At 39.6% G+C, this 25787-nt stretch overlaps 1 protein-coding gene across 10 annotated transcripts in view; it reads left to right on the top strand.

The window, feature by feature from the left end:
* The window catches only part of LOC144600025 (rap guanine nucleotide exchange factor 6-like), a 246711-nt gene that overhangs the window by 77515 nt on the left and 143409 nt on the right, over positions 1 to 25787 (top strand). For 9 of the 10 annotated variants that reach the window (XM_078411361.1, XM_078411360.1, XM_078411350.1 and 6 more), the window contains 2 exons: positions 19148 to 19223; positions 24125 to 24295. In XM_078411361.1, coding sequence (XP_078267487.1) covers positions 19148 to 19223; positions 24125 to 24295 — 247 coding nt within the window. Of the gene's footprint in view, positions 1 to 707; positions 734 to 19147; positions 19224 to 24124; positions 24296 to 25787 lie in introns of those variants that run through there. The other variant, XM_078411357.1, reaches the window with a different exon arrangement.

Consider the following 25787-nt stretch of genomic DNA (forward strand, 5'->3'; position numbering starts at 1 on the left):
ATTCTGTTTAATATTTTGGTTGGAAAATGTATTTTGGTTAATCTCTTCATGTGGTCATGGCACAGATGGAAAAGAGGTCAGTGGGTGGGGTGAGAGAGAGAGAGAGAGAGTGTGGCACCCTGCTTCGGAAAATTTAAATCATGGTCACAGCACATTTGTCTTCTATGCTGTATTGATAAGCTGCAGCTGCCAGATAGCAGTTGAAGGCTCAAGCTGGTATGCAGGCAAAATTGTCGACTTCAGAGCAATTTAACCATGTTGTTTTTGAATCAACCGAGTCCGTGAGATCATTTTCAGCAGGAAATGCACATGCCTTGCTCCTGGTGAGCAGACAGCCAATTTCAATGCTGCCTTTCACGTTCAGAGTAGGGGAAAAGCTGTTAAAGAGAAAGCTAAAGTCTGGAAAAGAAATACAGAAGCAAACCATGTTTCTAGCCTAAAGCAAGTTACTCAGTTGCAAAGCAAGTTCGGTGCAATAGTTTGAAGTGGAACTTTATATTTGTGAAGATTTTTTTTCCTAAACTATATTCATTCGTAAGCCCGAGCAGCAGAATTAAGACGAAAAGGAGTTGGAATATAATCAATATCTGTTAACCAGGACCTATAATACAGCTTGCACTTAGTGTCTTGAGTGTACTTTACACCGTATGGAAGTAGTTTGTCATGAAAATAGTTCTTTGGACGAGAGTCTGTTAACTCCAAGGAAAAATTACACCAAGCCACCCTGTTAATGGTATGTTTTACTTTATCCTTTAAGAGTCTTGTTTGTTTGTTTTAATCATTATTCCTTCAGTATTTATTTTCAATGTTAAATTTGCTGAAAGAAATTCTGATTTTGTGAAAATATTATTTTAATGGATACTTTAGTGGGATCAAATTATTTTCAATGATTAACTATTTTGCAGTCAGGATGATTAATTTCATTGAATAATTTATTCTTAAATATTAATCATTTGTAGTTTTGTTTAAATCAAAAGGTTTAGATACTAAAGGAACTAAAGCATAAGGTATTAATACAGAAAAGTGGCGAGCGAGGTAAAAGATCAGCCATGATCTTATTCAATGATGGAGCACACACAAAGACCTGAATCATCCATTCCTTATGTTCTTAATTAGGATCTCTTTTTGAAGCCAATGCAAGTTATATGAGGCTATTTATGCTGCAGGAATTGCAGTCAATGGAGTATTGTTTAGTGATTCACGTGTAGTTTAAACATTAGGACAATATTCAGCAGATCAGTTTCTAATTATAGACGGTGTTCAGTCGTGGCTACAGACATCTGGATAGTTAACTCTTTTAGTTAACTGATATGTTGATAGAAATTATTTAAGTCGAGGACTTTAGCGTGCATGCCCAAATTTCCAAGAATTATTAACCGAGGAGTAATGCAGTTGCTTGAAATGTTGATGCTGCCAGCATAAAAGAGACAATTTGACCACGTAAGAGAAGTTTTTTTAAATTAAAAAAAGTCACTACTGGGATATTTTGCGAATAATTGAACTTGAGAGGGTGCAGGAAAGATTAACAGGAATTGCCTGGACTGGAGGGCTTGAGTTATAAGGAGCAGTTGGATAAACTGGGGCTGTTTTCTTTGAACTGAAGTTATAAAATCATGACAGGTATAGATAGTCTTGTCTTTTTTCTCCGGGTAGAGGAGTCTAAAACCAGAGCGCAGAGATGTGAGGGGAAAGATTTAAATGGAATCTGAGGGGCAGGCTTTTCACACACTGCCACACGGTGGATTAGTGGAGGCAGGTACAATTATGCCGTTTAATAGACGTCAGGACAGATGCATAGATAGGAAAGGCTTAGGAAATAGAGGGACAGAGGCCACACAAAGGTAAATGGATTTAGTATAAATGGGCATCTTCTTTGGCATGGACAGGTTGGATTGACTGGCCTGTTTCCATGCTGTATAACTCTATGAATCTATAATAATGAGCCAGGATTTCCTCACAGCTGCTCTGCTCCATGGCTATAACTGCATGCAGACACTCTTTCTGTTGGACTTCTGGCAGAGCTATGTTGCTGTTTTAGGGCTGTACTTAAGCAATTGGGCCCTCTGAGTTTTGGAAGTTTAACTTAAAACCAATCCCACCTCTAATGTCGGTATGAATTATCTATATAATATACAGGGAACTATCCTAGAAAATGAGGTGATTTATTAATAAATTATATTTAGCATAACATTGGTCACTGGCATGTTTATTCAACTTGGAAATATTCTTAGGGAACTACTAAAGTAATGTTAGTAAAATTCCAACAACAAATTTAAATTTCCAATGAAATGAGTTGACTTTTTCCTCCTAGTATTTCAGTGTGTGAATTCCCCAGATACTGCATTTATCAGTTATGGGTGTTGACCTTTATGCTGCCTTTGTTAAATTCTGGTGCATTTATTGCATACTGTTCGTGGGTCCTGCCATATTACGGTTGAAGGCTTGACTTCATTTAGCTCGAGAGATTTTGAGTACCCCTCGTTAAGACTATTTCACTTACCCTTTCCTGATAATATGTCAAGCTTGGAAAATGTCAAATGAGCTGTATTTTTTTACTGCTGTAGAACACCATCTAGTGGTTAGTTTGAGATATTTACTTTTAGTCATTGATAGAGGTATTGGTTAATTGTGTAGGAAGGAACTGCAGATGCTGGCTTAAACCGAAGATAGACACAAAATGCTGGAGTAACGCTGCGGGACAGGCAGCATCTCTGGAGAGAAGGAATGGGTGATGTTTCAGGTCGATACCCTTCCCCAGACTAGTCTCATATGCTAGGGATGTATTCCCAATCCTCCAAACTTCCTTGTTGTGGACTTTGGGGAAGGGTCTCAACCCGAAACGTCACCCATTCCTTCTCTCCAGAGATGCTGCCTGCCCCGCTGAGTTAGTTACTCCAACATTTTGTGTCTATCTTCAGTATTGGTTTATTATTATCATGTGTACTAGGATACAGTGAAAAGGTTTGTTTTGCCTGCTTTGTTGATACCATACATGAGTGCAGTTATATCCTGCACATGTACAATGGGTAGTGCAAAGAAAAAAAAGAGTGCACAATATTGTGTCACAGCTCCAGAGGAAGTGTAGATTAAAAAGCAAATCAAGGTCCACACAGAGGTAGTTTGGAGGATCAGTAATACATCTCTAGCATATGAGAGGGCTGTTGAAGAGTCTGATAACAGAGGGGAAAAAGCCATTCTTGAATGTGGTGGCATGTGCTTTCAAGCATTAGTATCGCCTGCTCAACAGGACAGGGAAGAAGAGTGAATGACTGGGGTGTGAGTGATCCTTGATTATGTTGGCTGTTTTCCTGAGGCAGCTTGAAGTGTAGTTGGAGCCTATGGGAGTGCGGGAGAGGCTGGATTGGGGGATGGACTGGGCTGCATCCACAGCTTTGCAATTTCTTGTGGTATTGGGTAATGCAGATGCTATGATGCCTCCCAATCGCATGGTTGCTGTGGTGGATCTGTTGAAATTGGGGAAGAGTTTTGTACATTTTGCTTGACTGTAACATAACTTCGTACTCAATTCTCTGACTGATGAAGGGTAATGTTTCTTTAGCTGCCTTTACCACAGTATCTAACTGTGATGCCACTTTCAAAGAACTATGTACCTGCATTCCTAGATCCCTCTGCTCTACAACATTATCCAGGGGCCTACCATTCACTGCAAAGGTCCTGCTTATGTACAAGTTGTAAATTCTCTAGAGATTTTAATGTATGCTCTCATGTAACATATCCTGGTAAATCTGGCTTAACTGCTGTTGAATAAAGTAATATTTTAAACAGCCAGCAGATGGTGTGAAGTCCAGAAAGTGGAATTGAAGCTTATCTGCAGTGGGCAACTTGACCGTCTCAATTTTATATCTGTTTTAGTATATTTGGGAGGAAAAAAAATTTCTACAAATATAACATTTAAAAATGTAATTGAATCCTATTGTGAAATATTTAGGGCAGACAATGTATGTGAAATAGCAAATAATTGCTTCAGCAAACAAACTATTTACCTCTTATTTACCTTCTCAACCATATCTTGGTTTGTTTACTGAGTGATCAGCTGTTCGTTATCAATGCTGTTATCGTGATAATATTTTTATATGCTAACTTCCCCATTGCTGGATGTTGGAATTTAAAAGTGAACAATGATCAGAATTGTGGAGAAAATAACTGCAGATGCTGGTACATATCGAAGGTTTCACAAAATGTTGGAGTAACTCATCAGGTCAGGCAGCATCTAGGAGAGAGCATATGAGCTATGATTTTGCTTTTTAGCAAGGAAAAACGTTATTTTCTTGCTTGAGTTTCCAGCATCTGCAGTCTTGCGTTTCCCTGATGTGGTTACTGGGCTTGATTTGACTGGATGTTACAAAACATTTCCATAATGGCTGGGAATAGTATTCTCATTATGTCAGGCTTATTGTAAGTTTCAAAACCAGCATTAATTGCCAATTCCTCACTGTTATTTGAAAAATCTTGATTATAAGCTTACGTGAACTACTGCAGTACTTCTGAGCGCTTTCCTACAGTGTTATTAGGTAGAGAGTTACGCGATTTTGTTTCGGCAAAAATAAAGAAATGGCAATATAATTACAAGTAGGTGTTTTGTGCTACTTGGAGGGAACTGTGCAATTGTGAGTGGGGGTTCACAATTGCAATGTCTTTGCAAAGATACTTTAGAGTGAAATTGGTTTACGCAGATCGATAGCAACTCACTAGTTTTACATCACCAAAATTAGTAAAGTTGACTTGACTGTCAGGTACAGTGCTCAAGTACAGTGAGGTGCAGGCATAATGGAAAATCTTGCAACAGGCACATAGATTGAGACAAATGCACGACAAATTATCAATAAATCACACAATTTCTAAAATAAGGAAGTTCGTGCAAAAAAGGCACTTGTGCAAAAACCTAATTGGGGGGAAAAACAAGTCCATGGCAGTGCAAGAAGTGAACTTTAGTGTTCTGTTGTCACCGTAGGATTAGAGTTGTGTTCGTTAGTTGAAGAGCCTGATGGTCATGGGGAAATAGTTGTTTCTGAATCTGCTGGTGTGGGACTTCAGGCGTCTGTATTTCCTGCCTGATGGTAACAGTGAGAAGTGGGCATGGCCCAGATGGTGGGGATCCTTGATGATGGATGCCGTCACCTTGAGACAGCGCCTTATATAGATTCTGTATAGGTTCAGAAGGGAGGGCTGTTCCTGGGATGTGCTGGGCTGAGTCCATCACTTTGCACCCTCTTGTGTTCTTGTGCATTGGCAGTACCATATCAGGTCATGATGCAACTGGTCAGGATACTTTCTGCAGTAAATTTGTAGACATTTGTTAGAGTATTCAGAGTATTCATACTAAATCACAACCTTCTCAAACAGCAGAGATGATGGCGTGCTTTCTTCATGATTACCTCTATGTGGTGTGCCCAGGACAGGTCATCCGAGTCGTTAACGTCCAGGAATTTAAAGTTGCTATCTCTACACCACCGACCCACCAATGACAGCTGACATGTAGTTTCCCGACTTCCCCTTTCCGAAGTCAATGATGGGTTTCTTGGTTTTTTGATGTTGAGTGGAGCGGTGGTTGTTTTTGCGGCACCATTCAATCAGCAGCTCTAACTCCACACTGATTCATTACCACTAGTGATTCAGCCAACCACTGTGGTGTCATCGGCAGATTTACAGATGGCACGCGAGCTGTGCATAGCCACACAGTCATGGGTGTAAAGAGAGTAGAGCAAGGGGTGAAACCTGCAACGAGGTTCAGTGAAGAGGAGATGTCACCAATCTGTACTGATTGAGGTCTGCTGATGAAAGGCATGTGAATTTTCCTCGTTTCCGCGGATTTCCGTGTTTTTAAAATCCATTTTCCGCGCTTTTTGCACGATTTCTGCGTTTTTCACTTTTTCAAATAAACGGAGAAATTAGATCGAAAAAAAAGAAAGGAAAAAAAGAGAAAATAAACGATGTATAGACTTGTAATGTACGCCAGGGTTCCGCTAGAGGTCGCTAGGGGTTCCACGAGAAATCCCCCATGCCCTGGAAGTCTCCCCGAAAATGTGGCACCTGGGCTGGGCAAGGCAGCCAATCTCGACCTCATCGGGACTTCCACGGCCGATCGGTGGGTTAAATTTGCAAGCTGCGGCCGGGGCTCTGGAACTCCAGCCCAGCTGGAGCTGGCACATCTATCCCCATAGCCGACTTCTTTGGCCGGCTGGGTAAACCGGCAAAGTTCTGGAACAAAGAGTGCCATAAAATCAGTGGTGGAACTGTAATGGGTAAATATTACATTTAAGTGCAAGATTATATAACTAAATTAATTAAGACGGTGTTAAAATATAAAACACAGCAGAAAAGCCAATTAGCACCTTTTTGGGCTGATTATCAATTAATGTGGAAATTTACTTAAATGTTATTAGTATACAGTGACATTCACATTATTTTGTAATGTCTGTTTTTACTTTGAAATGCACTAAAAGAGACTTGAAACTGGTAAATGTTAAAATTTTCAATTTTTTTGTGATTTTTTGACCCCCGCTGTAAGCAAGCGCAAGTGCTCGGCTCTTGTCCTCTTTTTTTTTTTACCTCGCTCACATGCCTTTAATGAGGAAGTTAAGGAACCAGTTGCAAAGGGAGGTACAGCGGACCAGGTCTTAGATTTGGTTATGCACTCAGAGGGGATGATAATGTTGAACACCCGGCTGTGGTTGATGAATGGTAATCTGATGTTTGTAGAAACAAAGAACTGCAGATGCTGGTTTATACCAAAGATAGTCTCAAAGTGCAGGAGTAACCCACTAGGTCAGGCATTATCTCCGGAGAAAAAGGTTCGATGACATTTTGGATTGGGACCCTCATTTAGACCGACCCGCATGACTGAAGAAGGGTCCCGACCCGAAATGTCATCTAACCATTTTCTTTGGAGATGCCGCCAGACCCATTGAGTTATTCCTGTAATTAGTGTCTATCTTTAGTCCGATGTATGTCTTCCTGTTATTCAGATGGTTCCGAGCAGAGTGGAGATAGAATGGAAGGTGGACAGATATGCTATGAAACAGGAATATTGTGAAACAAGTTGTTGCCTGTATTTGATTTCAGTTAGTTTAGAGCTACCAAGTTTTTTTGTTTACTGGCTTCATCCTTGTTTGCAGTTCTGAATATTTCAGAGGTTTCCACACAATACATACAAACTGACCTGTATTTTGTATACTTGGGTGAAAGAATGGTTAAGTGCTTTCGATATCTTGTTTGATAAAAACTCGTGACTTAGCATTTGTACAGTTTCTTTTCTTACATGTAGTCATAGGAGAGCTCTTCAGCAGGTCGTCTCCAGTGTGAAAGAAGATCACTGGGATACAGCTCACATCTACAACACCCGCTGCCTCAGAAAAGCCACCAGCATCTGTAAGGACTCCACACACCCATTCCACCGTATGTTTGAACTCCTTCCATCTGGCAGACGTTATAAGGCCTTCTCGCCCGCATCTCCAGACTGAGAAATAGCTTTTTCCCTGGAGCTATAACTGCACTGAATCAGTCTGCTAAGTGCCCCCTATAATACCTATTTGTACTTTTACCTTATTTTTTATTTTTTATTTTTACCTTATTTATTTTTATAGCATCAATACAGAGATTGCAATCTTAATCTCGTTATACTTGTACAATGACAATAAAGATATTTCATATTCTTTCATTTCATATTCACCCTGTGTATGTTTTACAAATTACAAATGTTTTTAACTTGTTGTGGACTGATGGACTTAATGATGCAAGTGTTATCTCGTTGCATTATTAGAGTCATTTCTTTCTCCACCCAATGGCTACATTTTAAATAAGTCAGCTGGGCACAATTAGACGATTTATGCACCATGCTACGAAAATCAATGCCTCGAAAGGGCATAGCTTGAGATTGCTTTTTCTGTCGTGATTTAATTGACTTTACATGTTGCTATAATGACCAGTGAAGGAGAGCTTCAGTATTGCCTTGTGATGAAATCAAAAAGATGCTCTCATTAACAGCATTTTAAAGCCTTCCAAGTTATTTAAATTTGGAATATGGTCTAACCCTTTTGAGCCTCAATTTCTGAAGCAGTCATTTTTTTCCAACAATCCAATCCTTATTTTCTATTCCCGTTTCATTAATAATAGCTTATTTTAAATTCAATATGGAGTCTATGCTTCCACTTTTAATTCCCAACCCATGATATGATCATTATTGGTGCTGACTAATCGTGGGAGTAAAATAAACTGAGTAGAATGTATTTGAAACATCACCATGACCAGGTCAGTCCCATTGAGTTATGTACACGAATTACAAAAATACACATGGATTGGATATGATGCCAGAAGATAGCAATACATCAATTTAGCTGGATTTTGAATTAAAGCAGAAAGGTTTTTGGTGTGGTAGGAAAAGATGCGTTTACCAATTCCCATAAAACAAGGAATCAATTACACCATTGAAATTTGGTGTACATCCTATTTTAAGACATTAAGGACAACAGGCTGTTCATCTCACGAGAGTCCGCTACAATCAATAATACCACAACGGGTTCGACTTTTCTTGGGTCCACTTTGCTCCCATGTCTTCACAACACTATTTCCCCAATGATTTAAAAATCTATCTAAACTTTGATTATATTCATGGAATCAGACTCTACAGCCTTCTTGGGCAAGGAGTTCCAAAGATTCTGAATCTTTTGAGAACATAAACTGTTCATCTTTGAAAGGACACCCACTCATGTTGAGACTATTCCCTCTGGTCCTATTTTCTCCCATGAGGGGAAAATATGTTGAGGCATCTACCCTGTAAATCCTTTTGGAATCTTACATGTTTCAATAAGGCCACCTCTTACTCTTCTAAATGTCAATGTGTACAGACTCAACCTGTTTAAATATTTTCTTGCAAAGTATTCCCTCTATGGCGGGATCATCCTAGGAAGATTTCTCTGAACTACCTCCAAAGATATCCATAAACAGCAAGACCGTAACTGTGCACAACTCTAGATATAGTCTTGAGGGTGTCCTGTACCAATACACCATCCTGGAAAGTTTCCAGTCAGGTTTCAGAGCCCACCACAGCACAGAGTCTGCCTTGTTGAAGGTACACAACGACCTGCTTCTCGCCATCGACACCGGCGACTGTGCAATCCTGCTCCTTCTCGACCTCAGCGCAGCGTTCGATACAGTGGACCACACCATCCTTATTGACCGTCTCCTGTACGCGGTTGGCATTGATGGCACTGCCCTGAGCTGGTTCGCTTCGTACCTCAAAGATAGGAGTTTCGCCATCAACATAGGCAGTTATTCCTCTGCTCCAGCTAGCCTCTCCTGCGGAGTTCCACAAGGCTCCATCCTAGGCCCCATTCTCTTCTCTCTATACATGCTCCCCCTTGGCCAAATCATTCAAAGGCACGGCATTTCTTTCCACTGCTATGCCGATGACACTCAGCTTTACCTCCCCCTGAAACCCAACAACCAGTCAAATTTAAACAGCCTCTTACACTGCCTTGAGGACATAAAATGTTGGATGGCACAGAACTTCCTCCAATTAAATGAGAGCAAGTCTGAGGTCATCCTATTCGGCCCCCCCGACTCCATCAAATCGATAACAGGCAGTCTTGGAAGTCTATCCTGCCTAGTCAAACCGCATGTCAAAAACCTCGGCATGATATTTGACTCTGCATTAAAATTTGATAAGCAAGTCAACGCTGTGGTAAAAGCCAGCTTCTTCCAACTTCGAACCATAGCTAAAATCAAACCTTTCCTCCAATTCGACGACACAGAAAAAATCATTCACGCTTTCATTTCCTCCCGCCTAGACTACTGCAACTCCCTATACACTGGGATCAGCCAATCTTCCCTGTCCCGCCTGCAACTGGTCCAAAACGCCGCAGCAAGACTCCTGACGGGTACCCGTAAAAGGGACCACATCACCCCGATTCTGGCCTCTCTCCACTGGCTCCCTGTACGGTACAGAATCAACTTCAAGCTCCTCCTATTCACGTATAAAGCCCTAAATGGACATTCCCCCCCTACATCAAAAATCTTCTAACCCCCCTCTCTAACTCCAGGTTCCTCAGGTCGGCCGACTTGGGGCTACTCACTATCCTGCGGTCTAGGCTTAAGCTCAGGGGTGACCGCGCTTTTGCGGTTGCAGCTCCTAGACTGTGGAACAGCATCCCTCTCCCCATCAGAACTGCCCCCTCCATCGACTCCTTTAAGTCCAGGCTCAAAACCTATTTCTACTCCCTAGCGTTTGAGGCTCATTGAGGAGGCGCTGTGAACTGTTTGCGTGCTACTGTATGTTTCATTTTTTTTCCTTAGTACCTAATCAGATGTACAGCACTTTGGTCAACGTGGGTTGTTTTTAAATGTGCTATACAAATAAAATTGACTTGACTTGACTTGACTGTAATTTGCAGAAAGATGTCCCTACTTTTATACTCCAATCAGCTGACATAAAACCAGCTTTGCGTTCACATTCCTGGTTGGCAACTACACCCATATGCTTCCTTTGTGCTTCATGTACAAGGATCATCAAGTCCTTTTTGCTACAGCTTCCTGCAGTCTTTCCCTATTTGAAGAGTAATTTGTTTTATTCTTGCTTCCAATGAAAACAACTGTATTTTCTCTCGTTATGCTCCATTTTTTTTCAATCATATACATCGTGCTAACCCTTCTCCCTTTGAATAAGGATATCACATTGGCAGTTTTCCTATCCTTCAGTACCTGTCCAGCATGTTAGGATTTTTGAAAGATTAGAACTAATGCATATGCCATATCTTTAGCCGTTTAGTTTAGGATCTTGGCTGCAAACTATCAGTTCCAGGAGGCTTATTGGCCTTAAATCTTATTAATTTGTCTAATTCACATTCTGAAATGATGGTACTCCATGTCTGTATTTTCTAGTAATGGATGAATTTGCAGTATTTTTAGCCATTAAGGTGGATGAGGAATGTCTGCAATTCCTATCCCATTTCCTTGTTCACCATAACTATTTCCTTAGCCTCATTCTCTTTGACCATTATGTTCACTTTGACCTTTCCCTATTTTCTTGAAGTACTGATATTTGATGGATGTAACCACAAAAGAATTATCTTTCGAAATAATAATTATACTTGCATTCCTGCCTTGCATGGTTTTGCTTAAAAAAAATGTAATCAACCTCATTTGTGGAAACAACACACACAAAGGAACTAAGGTTGACTGAGGATGAATCAACGTGATCACTGGAGCATCTTATGCCCAAATTTTTCTCTCTCTTCTGCATCAACAATTTCTCCCTGTTTCTTTTGAAAAGCTCCATTCCCATTTTGTAATTAAATATATTTCTAACGATAAAGCATTACAGTAAATGGTCGATAAGCTCTTGCAAAAATGGTTTCCATGACATTGAACTTTAATGAAGAAAAAGTATGAAAATGTGTTGGAGTTCATTTTGAGTCCTACATTGTGGTGTTGTAGTGTGTTAAGCCTAACCAAGCTTGTTATTTATCGTAATGAATTGAAAGTTATACTGAATGCCCTATGACCCAAGGCACAATGTGACAGGATGTAAGAAGCTGATGACACTAACAAATTAAATAAGGATGAGTATAATATGCAAAGAAGCCTGTAGGATAAAATGTAGTGTCATATTGAATATAAACATGAGTATAGATGTTTGAATTACATAGAATTTATAGTACAGCAAAAAAACATGCACCCGAACTGGTCAATTCCATTTTTAGGCTCCATTTTTCCTCTATTTAGTTCTCAAGTGTTTCCTATGTTTTACATTAAAGGGTTTTGTGGAAGCATATTCCACATTCTCAGCAATTTTTAGGGCAAGAACACTTATCCTATCTTTCCATTTGTGGATTTATAAATGTGGATATCTTTTTATGATCCAAATATTTTGCATTCCACAAGTATATGATACAATTTATAAATCTAAATCAAATTATTATCAAACTGGGTTTTGAATTTTCATACCTGAAATTCTGAAATCTACCTTGTTTCCATTTTGGCTCTCAATCTGATGATAAGTGTAGTCTTCTCCATTAGTTTAGTTTAGAGCTAAAGGGTGGAAACAGACTCTTTGAACCATCAGGTCCACGCCAATTGGAGGAAGCCCACACAGTCATGGGGAGAACGTAAAACTTCGCCCAAGCAGCATCTGTGGTCAGGATCAAACCCGGGTCTCTGGTGCTGTGAGGCAGCAGCTTTACTGTTGCACCACTGTACCGCTCCAAAGGTTCTGTGTTCAGGTTAAGCATTCTTTGAGATGCTCATTTTATGTAGACTACTTGTATCTCAACGCAAGTCTGTACTTTTAATGTCCCTTTGCTTTAATATTCATTTTATATCAGGCACAATGTTTTTTGATGTCTCATATCTATTAGGTTGTTTTTTTCATGTTTTCTGAGAAATGTTAAAAATTATGCTTTTTATACTCGATGCGAACGTTCACCCACTCTGATTACTTTGTCTCAGTCTATCAATGTTTTCAATGCATTCTTGAACAATATCTGGAATAGGCAGGTTGTCTTGTGGCAAGATTGGGCAATATAGGTTTGCATTGAACGAGGACTTAATTAAAACATGCAGGTTCCTTTGGGTCTTGATGGAATGGAGATAAGAGGATGTTTCTCCACGAATATCTAGAAATGAGAGTTCTTATTTAAAAAGAAAGGGTTGCGAATTGAAGACAGAAATTGAGTCTAATTTATTTTTCTTTGAGGTTTCTTAGTCTTTGGAACTCTCTTCCTTGAAGGCATGTGGAAGCAGAGTATTTAGATGTTATAAAATGAGAGATATATATTTTTAATGAGGGGTTGTGCGATGACTGGGGATGACTGGAAAGCAGAGTTGATGTTAGTTAGATAAGTCATGATCCTATTGAATGTCAGAGCAGGCTGGAGAGGCCACATGGCTCATTCCGGCTTGTAATTCATACGTTAATTCTCGCTTGCTTATCTGGATTTCCTTTCAGTGCTGTTTATGCTCTGTGCTTCAGCCAGTGCTGTTTATGCTCTGTGCTTCGGCCATGTGACATGGCGGTGGGTTCCATGTTCCCGCCACAAATTAGTCCAATTTGATTTGTCTTTTATGAAATTTGTACAACGTCATTATTCCGATGTTAAATTATGAAGGTACAAACTCATTAATTTAATCGTTTTATTTCAATTTGGAGCTGAACAACTGTGAAATCTTTAATGTATTGCACTTGCATTTTTTTAAGCAATTCATATTTGTAATATGATATTCCAGATGTTGGCTTTGGTTGAGAGCAACCCCATTTCCAAATCTGAAGATTGAGTGTGATGCATTGTTAGAGATACCATCATCTAATTGAGATTTTAATTGTAATATGTTAATTCACTGGAGTTGAATGCTACTTCATTATATGGGATAGATTTGGATAATCTGAACAACAGATTGACAATAATGAGTTCATGCTTTTAATATAGAAAAATATAAGATACTAGACCAAGTTGGGCCCAAACCTGCATTGGTGCAGCACCCTCTCCTCTCCTCTCCCACCCTCACCCCTCACTCACTCCCCCACTCCCCCCCTATTTTTTCAGTTGCCAGGTTAACTGAGTTACTATAGTTGGAGCATAACGGCTGTTAGCTTTTCAAATTTTTTTTAACAAACCTGTTTAATTATTAGTGTAAAAATTAGAAACTGGTATTTAATGAAAATTTAAGACTAATTAACTACATGTTTTTCTAACATTGAGGTCTCAAAATAATTTTCAGTGCTTATATGGTGTTCTTTTGAGGAAAAGGTTAGGAATATTATTCTGCATCCTTGTTTTCTTGCCTTAGTTTGCTCTTGCTTGCTTGCTTCCCAATTACAATGTACAATAACAGTCTCAGAGAGTCTAATTTCAACATGAGTTGGAATAAAGAGGGAATACTTACTGACTAGAGATCTAGGAAAGATTTATCAGTTCTTTTTGTGGTGGCTTTAATAAGTATGTGTGCAATCAATAACCTTGTCACTTTTCACACACCTATGTTTGCACACAGAACAGTGCAACACAGGAAAAGGCCCTTCAGCCCACCATGAATGTGATGCCAAGACCATTGGCTGCCTGCACATAATCCATATCCCTCCATTCCCTTCATATCCATGTGTCTATTCAAAAGTATCTTAACCTATCCAAAAGTCTGTGTCTAAAATAAACTTGCCTCGTGCATCTCCTTTAAACTTTTCCTTTTTACCTTAAAGCTATATCTCCAGTATTTCCATGTCTGTCCAACCTGTCTCTAGTTAATACCCCTTAATCCAGTGTCATACTCGTAAGCCCCTCTGCACCCTTTCCAAAGCCTCCACATCCTTTCTGTAATGGGGTGACTAGGACTGCACACAATACTCTTAAGTGGGGCCTTATCACATTATAATATTTGGCACATTTCCGAAAATTTGAATTATATTTTTGATATCCATTTTACATTTGCAGTTATGATATTAGTTTATATCCTTCATGATAAAGACAAAATCTCAACACAATAAATTTATTTCATCTGTTTAAACAGAATTGACTGTTATATTTTCTCTTGTTTACAATTTACGCATCTTCACATTTTTCTGAAATCCTGCTGCTGGAATGTGTAGAGTTTCTCTGCAAGATTTGATGGCTTTGATTGTGTATTTTGGGCAATTTCTTCATGTGACTTGAAAACACCTCAGTTGATGGCTCCATTATCACTGCATTACTATGCCAATTGGAAAGAAAACAGATTTTTTCCATTATCTGATTTTTTTTGACTGGGTCTTCCATTACCACCACTGCCTCCGTTGAACTCTACCATTGCATTTTATAATTAATGAATGAAAATATTCAAAGCACATGAAAACGTTTCTCAGCTTGTGATATTTCTCCCTAGTTGCTTGCGGCAGCATCAAAATTAATATTTAATTCTGAGACTCGATGACTTTGATGGAGGGTTGGTAAAGCATGCACTAACTGATAATTGGCAGCTAATACCTCAGCACATTTCCACACATTTTTAGCATAAGAATTTGTCGCCATCTCTTTTCTTATTTTTTTGTGGTATTGCAAAAATTTGATTATACAGAGAAGATGAGAGGAGCTTCTAACATACTCAGCATGACGATGAGGTGATGAGAAAGACTAGGATTTGGGCAGTGTGTCAGCATATGAAGTAGTGTGTCAGCATATGTAGCATATGCTTCCAGTTCCCAACAATGGCCCACACTCATTGTGCAGCTCTGAACCGTACATGTTGCTGTGTGGTTGTGCTACTGACTGCCCGCCTGCCCAACAATGGCCCACGCAGGCAGTTTCTCCACTATGTCATGGAACGATTCATTATTGCATTTGTGCAAGATTCCCAGCATTCAGTAACAGGGAAGGTGGGAATTCATGCCAGGTACCCAACAGAAAGAGCTAGCACCGTCAGAAACCCGCTTTTTTCTCTCCAGCACTCTCGTTCTTGGGATCACTTCATGAACACTAATCAAGGTGCTGTTTTTAATCTCGTCTGTTTTTATATTACATAGAGTCATACATAGATTATTTTTGTTCGTTGCATTTATAACCTATCATAGTCACTTTTTAGGCTGGTTTTAGAAATTTCCCAGTTTTCTACCATTTTCTACCAAGTTTGAAACATATAGATTTTCTTTCAGTTTGATAGTGTCCTTGGTTAGATATGGATAATGCTTCTTGCTGTTAATTATCTCCTTAAATGCCTGCCGCTTGTGATCTACCCTTTCCCTTCACTCCATTTTTCCATTCTACTTCAGACCATTCTCCTTTCAGCCTTTTAAATTGCCTTTATTTAAGCTAAGAGAACCAGTTTCAGACTTTTTTTGTCACCCTTATACTCTATATGACATTCTACCGTAACTACCATCACTCTTTCCTTAGAGATATTTATTTTCGGTTAAATCATTCATTAATCCCGTCTCTCTATCAGATCTGAAATAATTTGCACCCTGATTATGAAACTATCACAAATTCACCTATGAACACATGCTAAAGATTACCCGTGCCAACTTTTATTCAGTCTATATGACTCTTACCATTGTTGGCAGCGGCAGCGTCTTTGCCCACCCCGAATTGCGGGGCTTGGGTCGGCCCGCTGCGGACCTTTCACCGTCCGGCGCGGCCTGGAACGTGGCAACTTCAACAGCAAAAAAAAAAAGAAACATCCATTACAGTGAGCAGGTGATTGGAGGAGACTCACTGTGATGGATGTTTCTTTTTTTTTGTTTGTGTTGGTTGTGATTTTGTGTGAAATTGTTTATTTTTATTGCTCTATTGCTGGACTGTGGGTGACCTTTCATTTCACTGCACATCTTGTATGTGTATGTGACAAATAAACTTGACTTGACTTGGTTTCTACCTTGTCACTCTCAACAAATAGCTAGCTTATTCTTGCATTACAACAATGACTACACATTAAAAGTATTTCATTAGCATTTGAGCTTCAGAATGGCCTGAGGTCACAAAATAAATTACATTTGAACATGTGTCTTTATTTCACACAGTCTCGCTGATGGGTATTTCTCTTACTTATCAGTTAGGATTATGATATGTTACATTTGGTGACCAGGAGATTATACCTGACACTTGTCAGCCTCAGAGCAGCATTGACAACACTGGTCTAAAATTTCTGGAGTTTTTATTTGTCATGTGCATCAGATATGAACCAGAATTATGAAATTATTTTTGCTGCAGTTTTAGACACAACAATAACAATTAATTATCAGTTATTCAAAGTAATCTAGATGATAGTGCAAAAACCAAAGTGCGTAGAGCAACAGCAAGGTCTGCAGCTATTTAATAGGGTTGAGGTTGGGTTGTACAAGGTGTTCCAAGAACCTGATGGCTGATGGGAAGAAGCTGTTCTTGACCCTGGAGGTAAAGGGTTTCGGGCTCCTGTACCACATTCCTGATGGTAGCAACACAAACAGTGTGTGGCCAGGGTGGTGTGGATCCTATACATAAACTGGCTTGAGGCAGGGTTCCTGCAGATCCCTTAGAGGAGAGGTCAGTTTTCATGAAGGACTGGGCAGCATCCACCACTTTCTGCAGCCTCCTTTGTTCTTGAGCATTCACATTTCTGAACGAGGCTGTGGTGCATTCAGTTATATGCCGTATCTCGACAAACCTCTGAGGAAGAAGAGGAGTTGGTGAGATTCCTTTTAAGATTGCCTTAATGTGCTGAGTCCAGAACAGATTATCGGAGATGTGTGCACCCAAGAACTTTATGGTGCTCACTCTCTCCACCGTCACAGCACCCATGGAATTGGTGCACAGTCCCTTGGGTTTCACTTTCTGAAGTCACCAGTTGGCTCCTTAATATTGGTAAGAGCAAGATTATTGTTCTGGAACCACTTAACCAGATTATTGATCCCCCTCCTCTTGAACTTATGTCTGGCTCCATAGTCGTGGGCATAGAGAGTGAGAGAGTGTGCACGGTTCTGACTACCCAGCCCTGCGGTGCCCCTGTGCTGATGGATAACGAACAGGAGGTGGTTGTTGTTAATCTGCACTGATTGAGACCTGCCAATAAGGAAGTCGAGGACGCATTTGCTCATCACTTGCCAGGGAACATCGGATTGTAGTAAGGAGTGATTAAAGATATCCACTTAAACCCTGGCCAGTTGGTCCGTGCAGGTCTTGAGAACAAAGCCAAATGCACCATCCGTACCAGATGCTAACCGATGGTCACCCTTGTGAAGTACCTGCAAAGAAAAGCTGGTATTTCACCAGATTTTGAAACTTCATAATGTTGCAGGCATTCAGGATTCCTGCACAAATGAGGCATGTGTAGTCCTGAATTTTTGCACTGTTGCTCACCGCTGTCATCCTGAGTATGCTGCAATACTGGAAGTCGCATGTACACTTCCAGTTTCTCAGAATATCTGCCGGAAATTCACCCGGGGGACCTACGGGAAGTTCAATAATTCCATTCATTTCCTTTCAGTTTTATAAAAATAGCTAAGTTATATGTAATTAATTGTTTTGAGTGTCTTAAATGTTTCCTGATGTTTAAGTAATTTTAATTTTTCAAATCAGTGTACTATATTGCACTGATGTATTTGCCCTAGATTGTTTGGTGTTTTTTATATATTGATCTTTGAGTTGTTTATTATCGTGTCTACTGAATACTATGTTTACACCGATCAGCCAAAAGATTATGACCTGATGAGCCAAAACATTATGACCACCTGCTTAATATGCTGTTGGTCCTCCTTGTGCAGCCCCATACGCAGCAGGGTGCGATGCACTGTGTATTATGACACATTCCTCCCATGACCACCATTAAAATTTTCTGTGACTTGTGCCACAGTAGACCTTTTATTGGTTTGGACCAGACGGGATAGCCTTTGTTGCCCTCGCGCATCGATGAGCCTTGGGTGCACAACACCCTGTCGCCGGTTTGTGGTTTGTCCCTCCTCGGACCACTGTCGGTAGGTACTCACCACTGCTGACCGGGAGCACCCCACAAGTCTTGCCGTTTCAGAGATGCTCTGACCCAGTCATCTGGCCATAACAATTTGGCCCTTGTCAAAGTCGCTCAGGTCTTTACTCCTACTCATTTCTCCTGCATCCAATCCAACAGCGATTTCAAGAACTGACTGTTAACTTAATGCCTAATATATCCCACCCCTTGACAGTTGCCATTGTAACAAGATAATTAATGTTATTCACTTCGCCTGTCAGTGGTCATAATGTTTTATCTGATCGGTGTACATATCTGATATGCTGCTTCAAGTCAGAATTACATTGTTCCATTTTGGGACATATGACAATAAAATACTCTATTGACTCAAAAAATAATTCCAGGTTTTTGACAGCCAGCTAAGACAGGAGCGTGCCTTAATCTAATCTCAAAACACATGAGTGGGATTGACGATTGGCACTTCAGTGGGATTGCCCTTTTTACGGTTTGCTCCAAGGTCAAAGCTTGTGGCCTTGAAACTTGTATTAAGAACAGGTTTAGCAGATTGGTAATTGTGAATGAGGTTAGGGCTTTTAAATAGATGCAAAATGGCATTGCATAATCATGCCCAAGTTGCATTCCTCAATCCATTCCCTATCTATTTTCTGTATAATAACACCTGTAATGATCATGAATAACTTGTGTTACTCGTGAATTTGATCTCCACATTTTCCTTTTCTTTAACATGTAGTTTTGGCAAGCAGTCTGCGGGAAATCTGAGACGAGGGTGTGAATGTATCGTTTTGGAAACATCGGAAATGATTGTGGTAAGAACCATTAGAAATACAGAATTTCTTTCTCATACCTTATTGTATTTTTGTAAAATATGATAGTCATTTTAAGTAAGGAAATACTGTGGCTTTTACTGGCCAAGTACACAACCAACCCTCTTTCTTCCCAGGTTACGAATAATATGTCTTACGGAAATCAGACATGTTTATGACAAAGTTTCATTCTTAATAACTATATGTAACCTGAATGGCTTGCAAGTTGAAAATGACCAAAATCAGAAGAGTCCCAACCTGCGACACGGCCCATCCATTCCCTCCAGTGATGCTGCCTGACCCGCTGAGGTACTCTAGTACTACAGTGCCGTCCATAATGTTTGGGACAAAGACCCATCATTTATTTATTTGCCTCTGTACTCCCCAATTTGAGATTTGTAATAGAAAAGATCACATGTGGTTATTGTCAAATTTTATTAAAGGCCATTTTTATACATTTTGGTTTCACCATGTAGAAATTACAGCTGTGTTTATACATAGTCCCCCCATTTCAGGGCACCATAATGTTTGGGACACATGGCTTCACAGGTGTTTGTAATTGCTCAGGTGTATTGAAATGCCATTATGAGACTGAGAAACAAAAATAAAACTGGTAAGAGACATCAGCCAAAATCAACTGTTTGGAACATCATTAAGACGAAAGAGAGCACTTGTGAGCTTACTATTCGCAAAGGGACTGGCAGGGCAAGGAAGACCTCCATAGCTGATGAGAGAAGAATTCTCTCTATAATAAACAAAAATCCCCAAACACCTGTCCAACAGATCATAAACACATTTCAGGAATCAGGTGTTGATTTGTCAATAACCACTGTCCGCAGAAGACTTCATGAACAGAAATACAGAGGCTACACTGCAAGATGCAAACCACTGGTTCGCCGCAAAAATGGGATGGCCACGTTACAGTTTGCCAAGAAGTACTTGGAAGAGCAACCACAGTTCTGGAAAAAGGTCTTGTGAACAGATGAGACGAAGATTAACTTATATCAGGGTGATGGCAAGAGCAAAGTATGGAGGAGAGAAGGAACTGCCCAAGATCCAAAGCATACCACCTCTTCTGTGAAACACGGTGGCCTGGGCATGAATGGCTGCTGAAGGTACTGGCTCTTCATTGATGAAACAACTGCTGATGGTGGTAGCATGTATGGCTGCTGAAGGTACTGGCTCTTCATTGATGAAACAACTGCTGATGGTGGTAGCATAATGAATTCTGAAGTGTATAGACACATCCTATCTGCTCAAGTTCAAACAAATGCTTCAAAACTCATTGGCCAGCGGTTCATTCTACAGCAAGACAATGATCCCAATATACTGCTAAAGCAACAAAGGAGTTTTTCAAAGCTAAAAAATTGTCAATTCTTGAGTGGCCAAGTCAATCACCCGATCTGAACCCAATTGAGCATGCCTTTTATATACTGAAGAGAAAACTGAAGAAGACTAACCCCCAAAACAAGCATTAGCTAAAGACGGCTTCAATACAGGCCTGGCAGAGCATCACCAGAGAAGACACCCAGCAACTGGTGATGTCTATAAATCGCAGACTTCAAGCAGTCATTGCATGCAAAGGATATGCAACAAAATACTAAATGTGACTACTTGCATTTACATGACATTGCTGTGTCCCAAACATTATGGTGCCCTGAAATGGGACGGGGGGGGACGGGGGGGGGACGGACTATGTTTTAACACTGCTGTAATTTCTACATGGTGAAACCAAAATGTATGAAAATTGCCTTTATTAAAATCTGACAATGTGCACTTTAACCACATGTGATTTTTTTCTATTACAAATCTCAAATTGCGGAGTACAGAGGCAAATAAATAAATGATGGGTCTTTGTCCCAACATTATGGAGGGCACTGTATGTTTTGCTCCCCTATAGAATATTCTTTGAAATCTTTGACTATGGCACTATAGTGACAAGGCCCTGTCAACAACTGCAGAAGCACCTGTCCATTCCCCTCACTATAGAGTTTTCTAGCATTATTTGACTTGATGGGCCAAATGGCCTAATTCTGCTCCTAGAACTTATGAACATGAAGTATGACCAAACTGAATCAAATATTACATTCTATAAAGCAAGTGTTGTTTGATACCAAATTATACATGAAGGATGAATGTCAAATGCAGTTTTGGGGTCAAGAAGGTAAAGATGGGATAATTGAATGAGGATATCGTGGGTAGCTCAATGGGAAAGAGCAATTTATTTTTAATTTGTTCTTGCAATGAGAGCATTCTGGCAAAGACTGCACTTAATATAAATATCAAATATTAATCACTTCTTGTCCTACTGCTTGTGTACTGCCTGCAATTTAAACACCTAATGGTGCACATATTTAAGAAATTTGCTGAAAAAAATCGTATCACAATATTCCATGAATCTTGTCACCTCCATATATTATTTTGTTGTGTCGCTTTAGTGGGAGGATATTCTTAATGCCATACTGGAGCTCAGTGCATACCACTTTAAAATAATTTTAAAAATTGATCTGGTGGTGAGTTGCTTTCTGTTGGCATTAAAACAACTTGTCACATTTAAATTGGAATGTGTCATGGGTATAGTTATCTATTTTAAAAAAATTTTAAAGTTGAATTTCATGATTTTTTAAATTCCTGGCTAACATACCAGGTAATAAGTTCCTTCTGCCTACATTATATTAAAAGATAATCTTGACTCTTTTGATGATTCAATACGGTAATAGGGAAAGTTGTACTGAAGCTGAATAATGATCTGCATTATGATCTTGGCATTACTTAATAGCTCAGATTTTGTGGTCGGCAATGAGTTGACCCTGCTGACCTTTAGAGAAGTTTGGGCTTGCCTCATGAGATAACTCAATGATGACGTATGGCTTTCAGCTATCTCCATCTCTTACAATGAAGTCCTGCATGTTGTTTAGTCAATCTGCAGCATAGTGGCATCATATTGTGGTGGGGTCACTGACTGGGATATCCTCCATCTTGTCTCGAAGCTATCAAAAAAGTGAATGTGATCAAAAGATTTCGGAACTGCTTAAAACAATTATTGAAATCTAGTTAATCTAACGTCCAAAAAATATTTTGTTTAAAAATCGGGGAAAACAGAAATACAGAAAATATCTAAATGCACTGATATAATAGTTAGAAACATAGAAAAAGAATAGGTGCACTGAGCTTTGCGGCACCCCACTCATCACTGCCTGCCATTCTGAAAAGGACCCTTTAATTCCTACGCTTTGCTTCCTGTCTGCCAACCAGTTCTCTATCCATGTCAAAACCCTACCCCCAATACCATGTGCTCTGATTTTGCACACTAATCTCTTGTGTGGGTCCATGTCAAAGGCTTTTTGAAAGTCCAGATACACCACATCCATGGCTCTCCCTTCATTCTATTTGATACATCCTCAAAAAATTCCAGAAGATTAGTCAAGCATGATTTCCCCATCATAAATCCATGCTGACTTTGACCAATCCTGTCACTGCTATCCAAATGCGCTGCTATAACATCTTTAATAATCGACTCGAGCATCTTCCCCACTACCGATGTCAGGCTAACTGGTCTATAATTCCCTGTTTTCTCTCTCCCTCCCTTCTTAAAAAATGGGGTTACATTAGCTACCCTCCAGTTCACAGGAACTGATCCAGAGTCTATAGAACATTGGAAAATGATCACCAATGCATCCACGATTTCTAGGGCCACCTCCTTGAGTACTCTGGGATGCAGACCTTCAGGCCCTGGAGATTTAGCTGCCTTCAGTCCCAACAGTGTACCCAACACAATTTCCTGACTAATGTGGATTTCCTTCAGTTCCTCCATCCCCTAGATTCTCGGTCCTGTAGTATTTCTGGGAGATTGTTTGTGTTTTCCTTAGTGAAGACAGAACCAAAGTACTTAAAATTATGTCAATTAATACTTCCATATTAGCTTTCTTGGCCATTGAAATCCATAAAGGAGCATTTCTCCCAGCAAGTCCCAGTGGTTTTCTATGGTGAATTTACTGTGTAAATGAGGGCAAAATGCCTGAGCTGCTGAATTGCGATTTCAATGTCAGAGTGTAATTGAGAGAATACCATAAAACAGCTGACTTTAATTTCAAGACTCACTTTTATCCAAAAATTCCCAAATTTGTTGATCGTTACATCTGTAGAAGATCATCTGTATTTCTGTTTCCCTTTAACATTAAATAAGGTATTTTTGGACATTGAATTTAATAGATTTCAATAATTGTTTTGTGTGGTTCTGAAATGTTCTGATCACTATAAAATCAGTTCCGTTAACTCAAAGTAAATATGCACCAGCTAGTACAGAAAAATCAGTCAAATGTTTTATATTTTTACATATAGACTAAGAATGTGACAAGTGAATTCTTTTCGCAGCGTTTTAAAAAAAAGCTCTCGTGGGGTCAAATTACTTAATTAATGATAAGAGACAGCCGTTAAAAGTTTTTGTTTACTTTGGAGGACCAAAATGCAGAAGACGAAACAAGAAAATAATTGTATCTACTGAATATGTTGAATTTAGAATTTGCATGGTAGAAAACTGAAGAATTGATTGATAAATGAAAAGGATTTTGCAAGTGTATGTTACATTGGATGAAATTTAGTTTATAAGAGAAAAAAATGTTCAGCACTCACAAACAAGCATGTGATTTTTGCATTGATAAACCGTTATTTACAGTTTCCTGAAAGGAAGGAAGTTGTGGCCTCCAGCTCATTGAAACGTAATTTTTCTCAGTTAGAGTGCTGCTGTGCTTGTATGCGGTTTCTGTTCCAAGAGCCCCTCTCTAATGCGCACAGGCACAGTTTAATGTTATTCCACATTTCTCATGAGTCTGTTAAGATTACATAGACTTTCTGTGATATGGAAGAACTGGATGTTCAATCAGGATCCTGAACATGTATTTCAGGTTGAAAACCTGAGTGAGAATGAGGAGAAAAATCTACAGAGGGAAGTTACAAACCGGCAGTCCCGCCGACGCTTCAGGAAGATCAACCTGAAAGGAGAGCGACAAACAATCATAGACAATGTGGATTCTTACCATTCTGACCGACCCCAGCAGACCAGCACTTATCACATGGTAAAGCCCTTTCTTGTAATGTACTGAATACGCTTATTTTTAATGAACCTTTAGCTAAGCTTAAAAATTAACATTCAACACTCTTAAGTACACATTTTTGAATTTGTAAAAGTAAATTAGCAAAGTTATTTTCTGTTTAAAGAATTGTTCTTGAACCAAAAGTACAGTTAAACTTAAGTATTCATTTTCAAGCAGTGACTGCAACACTAAAAATGCAGCTGTTTTTCCAATGTGCCTATCAAGATAAGCAGCAGTAAGTCAAAAAGATACTTTAGCAGTATGACTAATTTCACAGATCGTTTGATCATTAAAGTGGGATTTTCCACTTTGAAACAACCTTTCACAATAACAGACACCCAATGGCTCTTAATATTTCAACTTTCCTTCTTAAATTACAGGTGTAGAGTGCACTGCCATGAATTCCTCCTGAAAATATAGCTGACTAATAAGTGTAAAAGAAGGTGTTATAAATCACCCTGGATGAGAAGTGCTGGAGTAATTCAGCATCTGTGATGGGAGATTTAGTTTAGAGATATAGTGTGGAAACAGGCCCTTCGGCTCACTGAGTCCGTGCTGACCAGCAATCACCAGTACACGTGTTCTAAAATACACACTAGGAACAATTTACAGATGCCAATTAACGTACAAATCTGCATGTTATTGGAATGTCGATGGTAACCGGAGCACCCGGTGAAAACCCACACGGTCACGGGGAGAACGTACAAACTCCGAACAGACAGCACCCATATTCAGGATCGAACCGGGTCTCTGGAAGGCAGCACTGTGCTGCCCCACCAAATGGACCAGTGACATTTTGAGTTGGGATTCTACTCCAGTCTGAAGATTCCAGTATGTGTAATCTCTTGTCTCGATGAGATCAGTACGGTTTGAGCCTCTTATTTGTAGGACAGCTTGCTTTTTTTGCCAGTTTTCAAAGGTTCAAAGGTTTCCGTAAACATATCTGTGATACATTTGTTTCCCCTTTCCCCAAACCCATTGACCCTTCACAGCAAAGAGGAATGCTGTCTTGGAGAGCCTTTATATTGTCAAAGGGGATTAGCTCAAATGTTGGCAGAGATTTCAAATACCATACCAGGGGAGGGAGGTACATTACAGGATATTATTGTACATTGCAGAGATTTTTTTAAGACTTGCACAGATATATTACCTTCTGTATCCCCAAATTGTCTCTGTTTATAACAAATTAAGCCAATTTGTAAAATTGTTCTGAGCAAGCACTAAATGCATGGAACCTCCCCCCTCCCCCGTCCTCTTCCACTTGTCCTCTATTGCTACTTTACCTGATGGTAGAAGTCTTGACTTATTTCAGTAAACAATGAAACTTTGAGCTCTCTCATCCATACGTCCACCACCCTTGTCCTGACTTGTACTGAATCAGGTTCACTGATCATTCTTCTTCTTCTTGGACCCTATTTTTTCCCGTTGTCCTATTCCTTCCTTTAATTTTATATTTGCCTTTGGTCCAACTATT

Source organism: Rhinoraja longicauda, chromosome 14 (assembly GCF_053455715.1).
Source record: "Rhinoraja longicauda isolate Sanriku21f chromosome 14, sRhiLon1.1, whole genome shotgun sequence".
Taxonomy (NCBI): domain Eukaryota; kingdom Metazoa; phylum Chordata; class Chondrichthyes; order Rajiformes; family Arhynchobatidae; genus Rhinoraja; species Rhinoraja longicauda.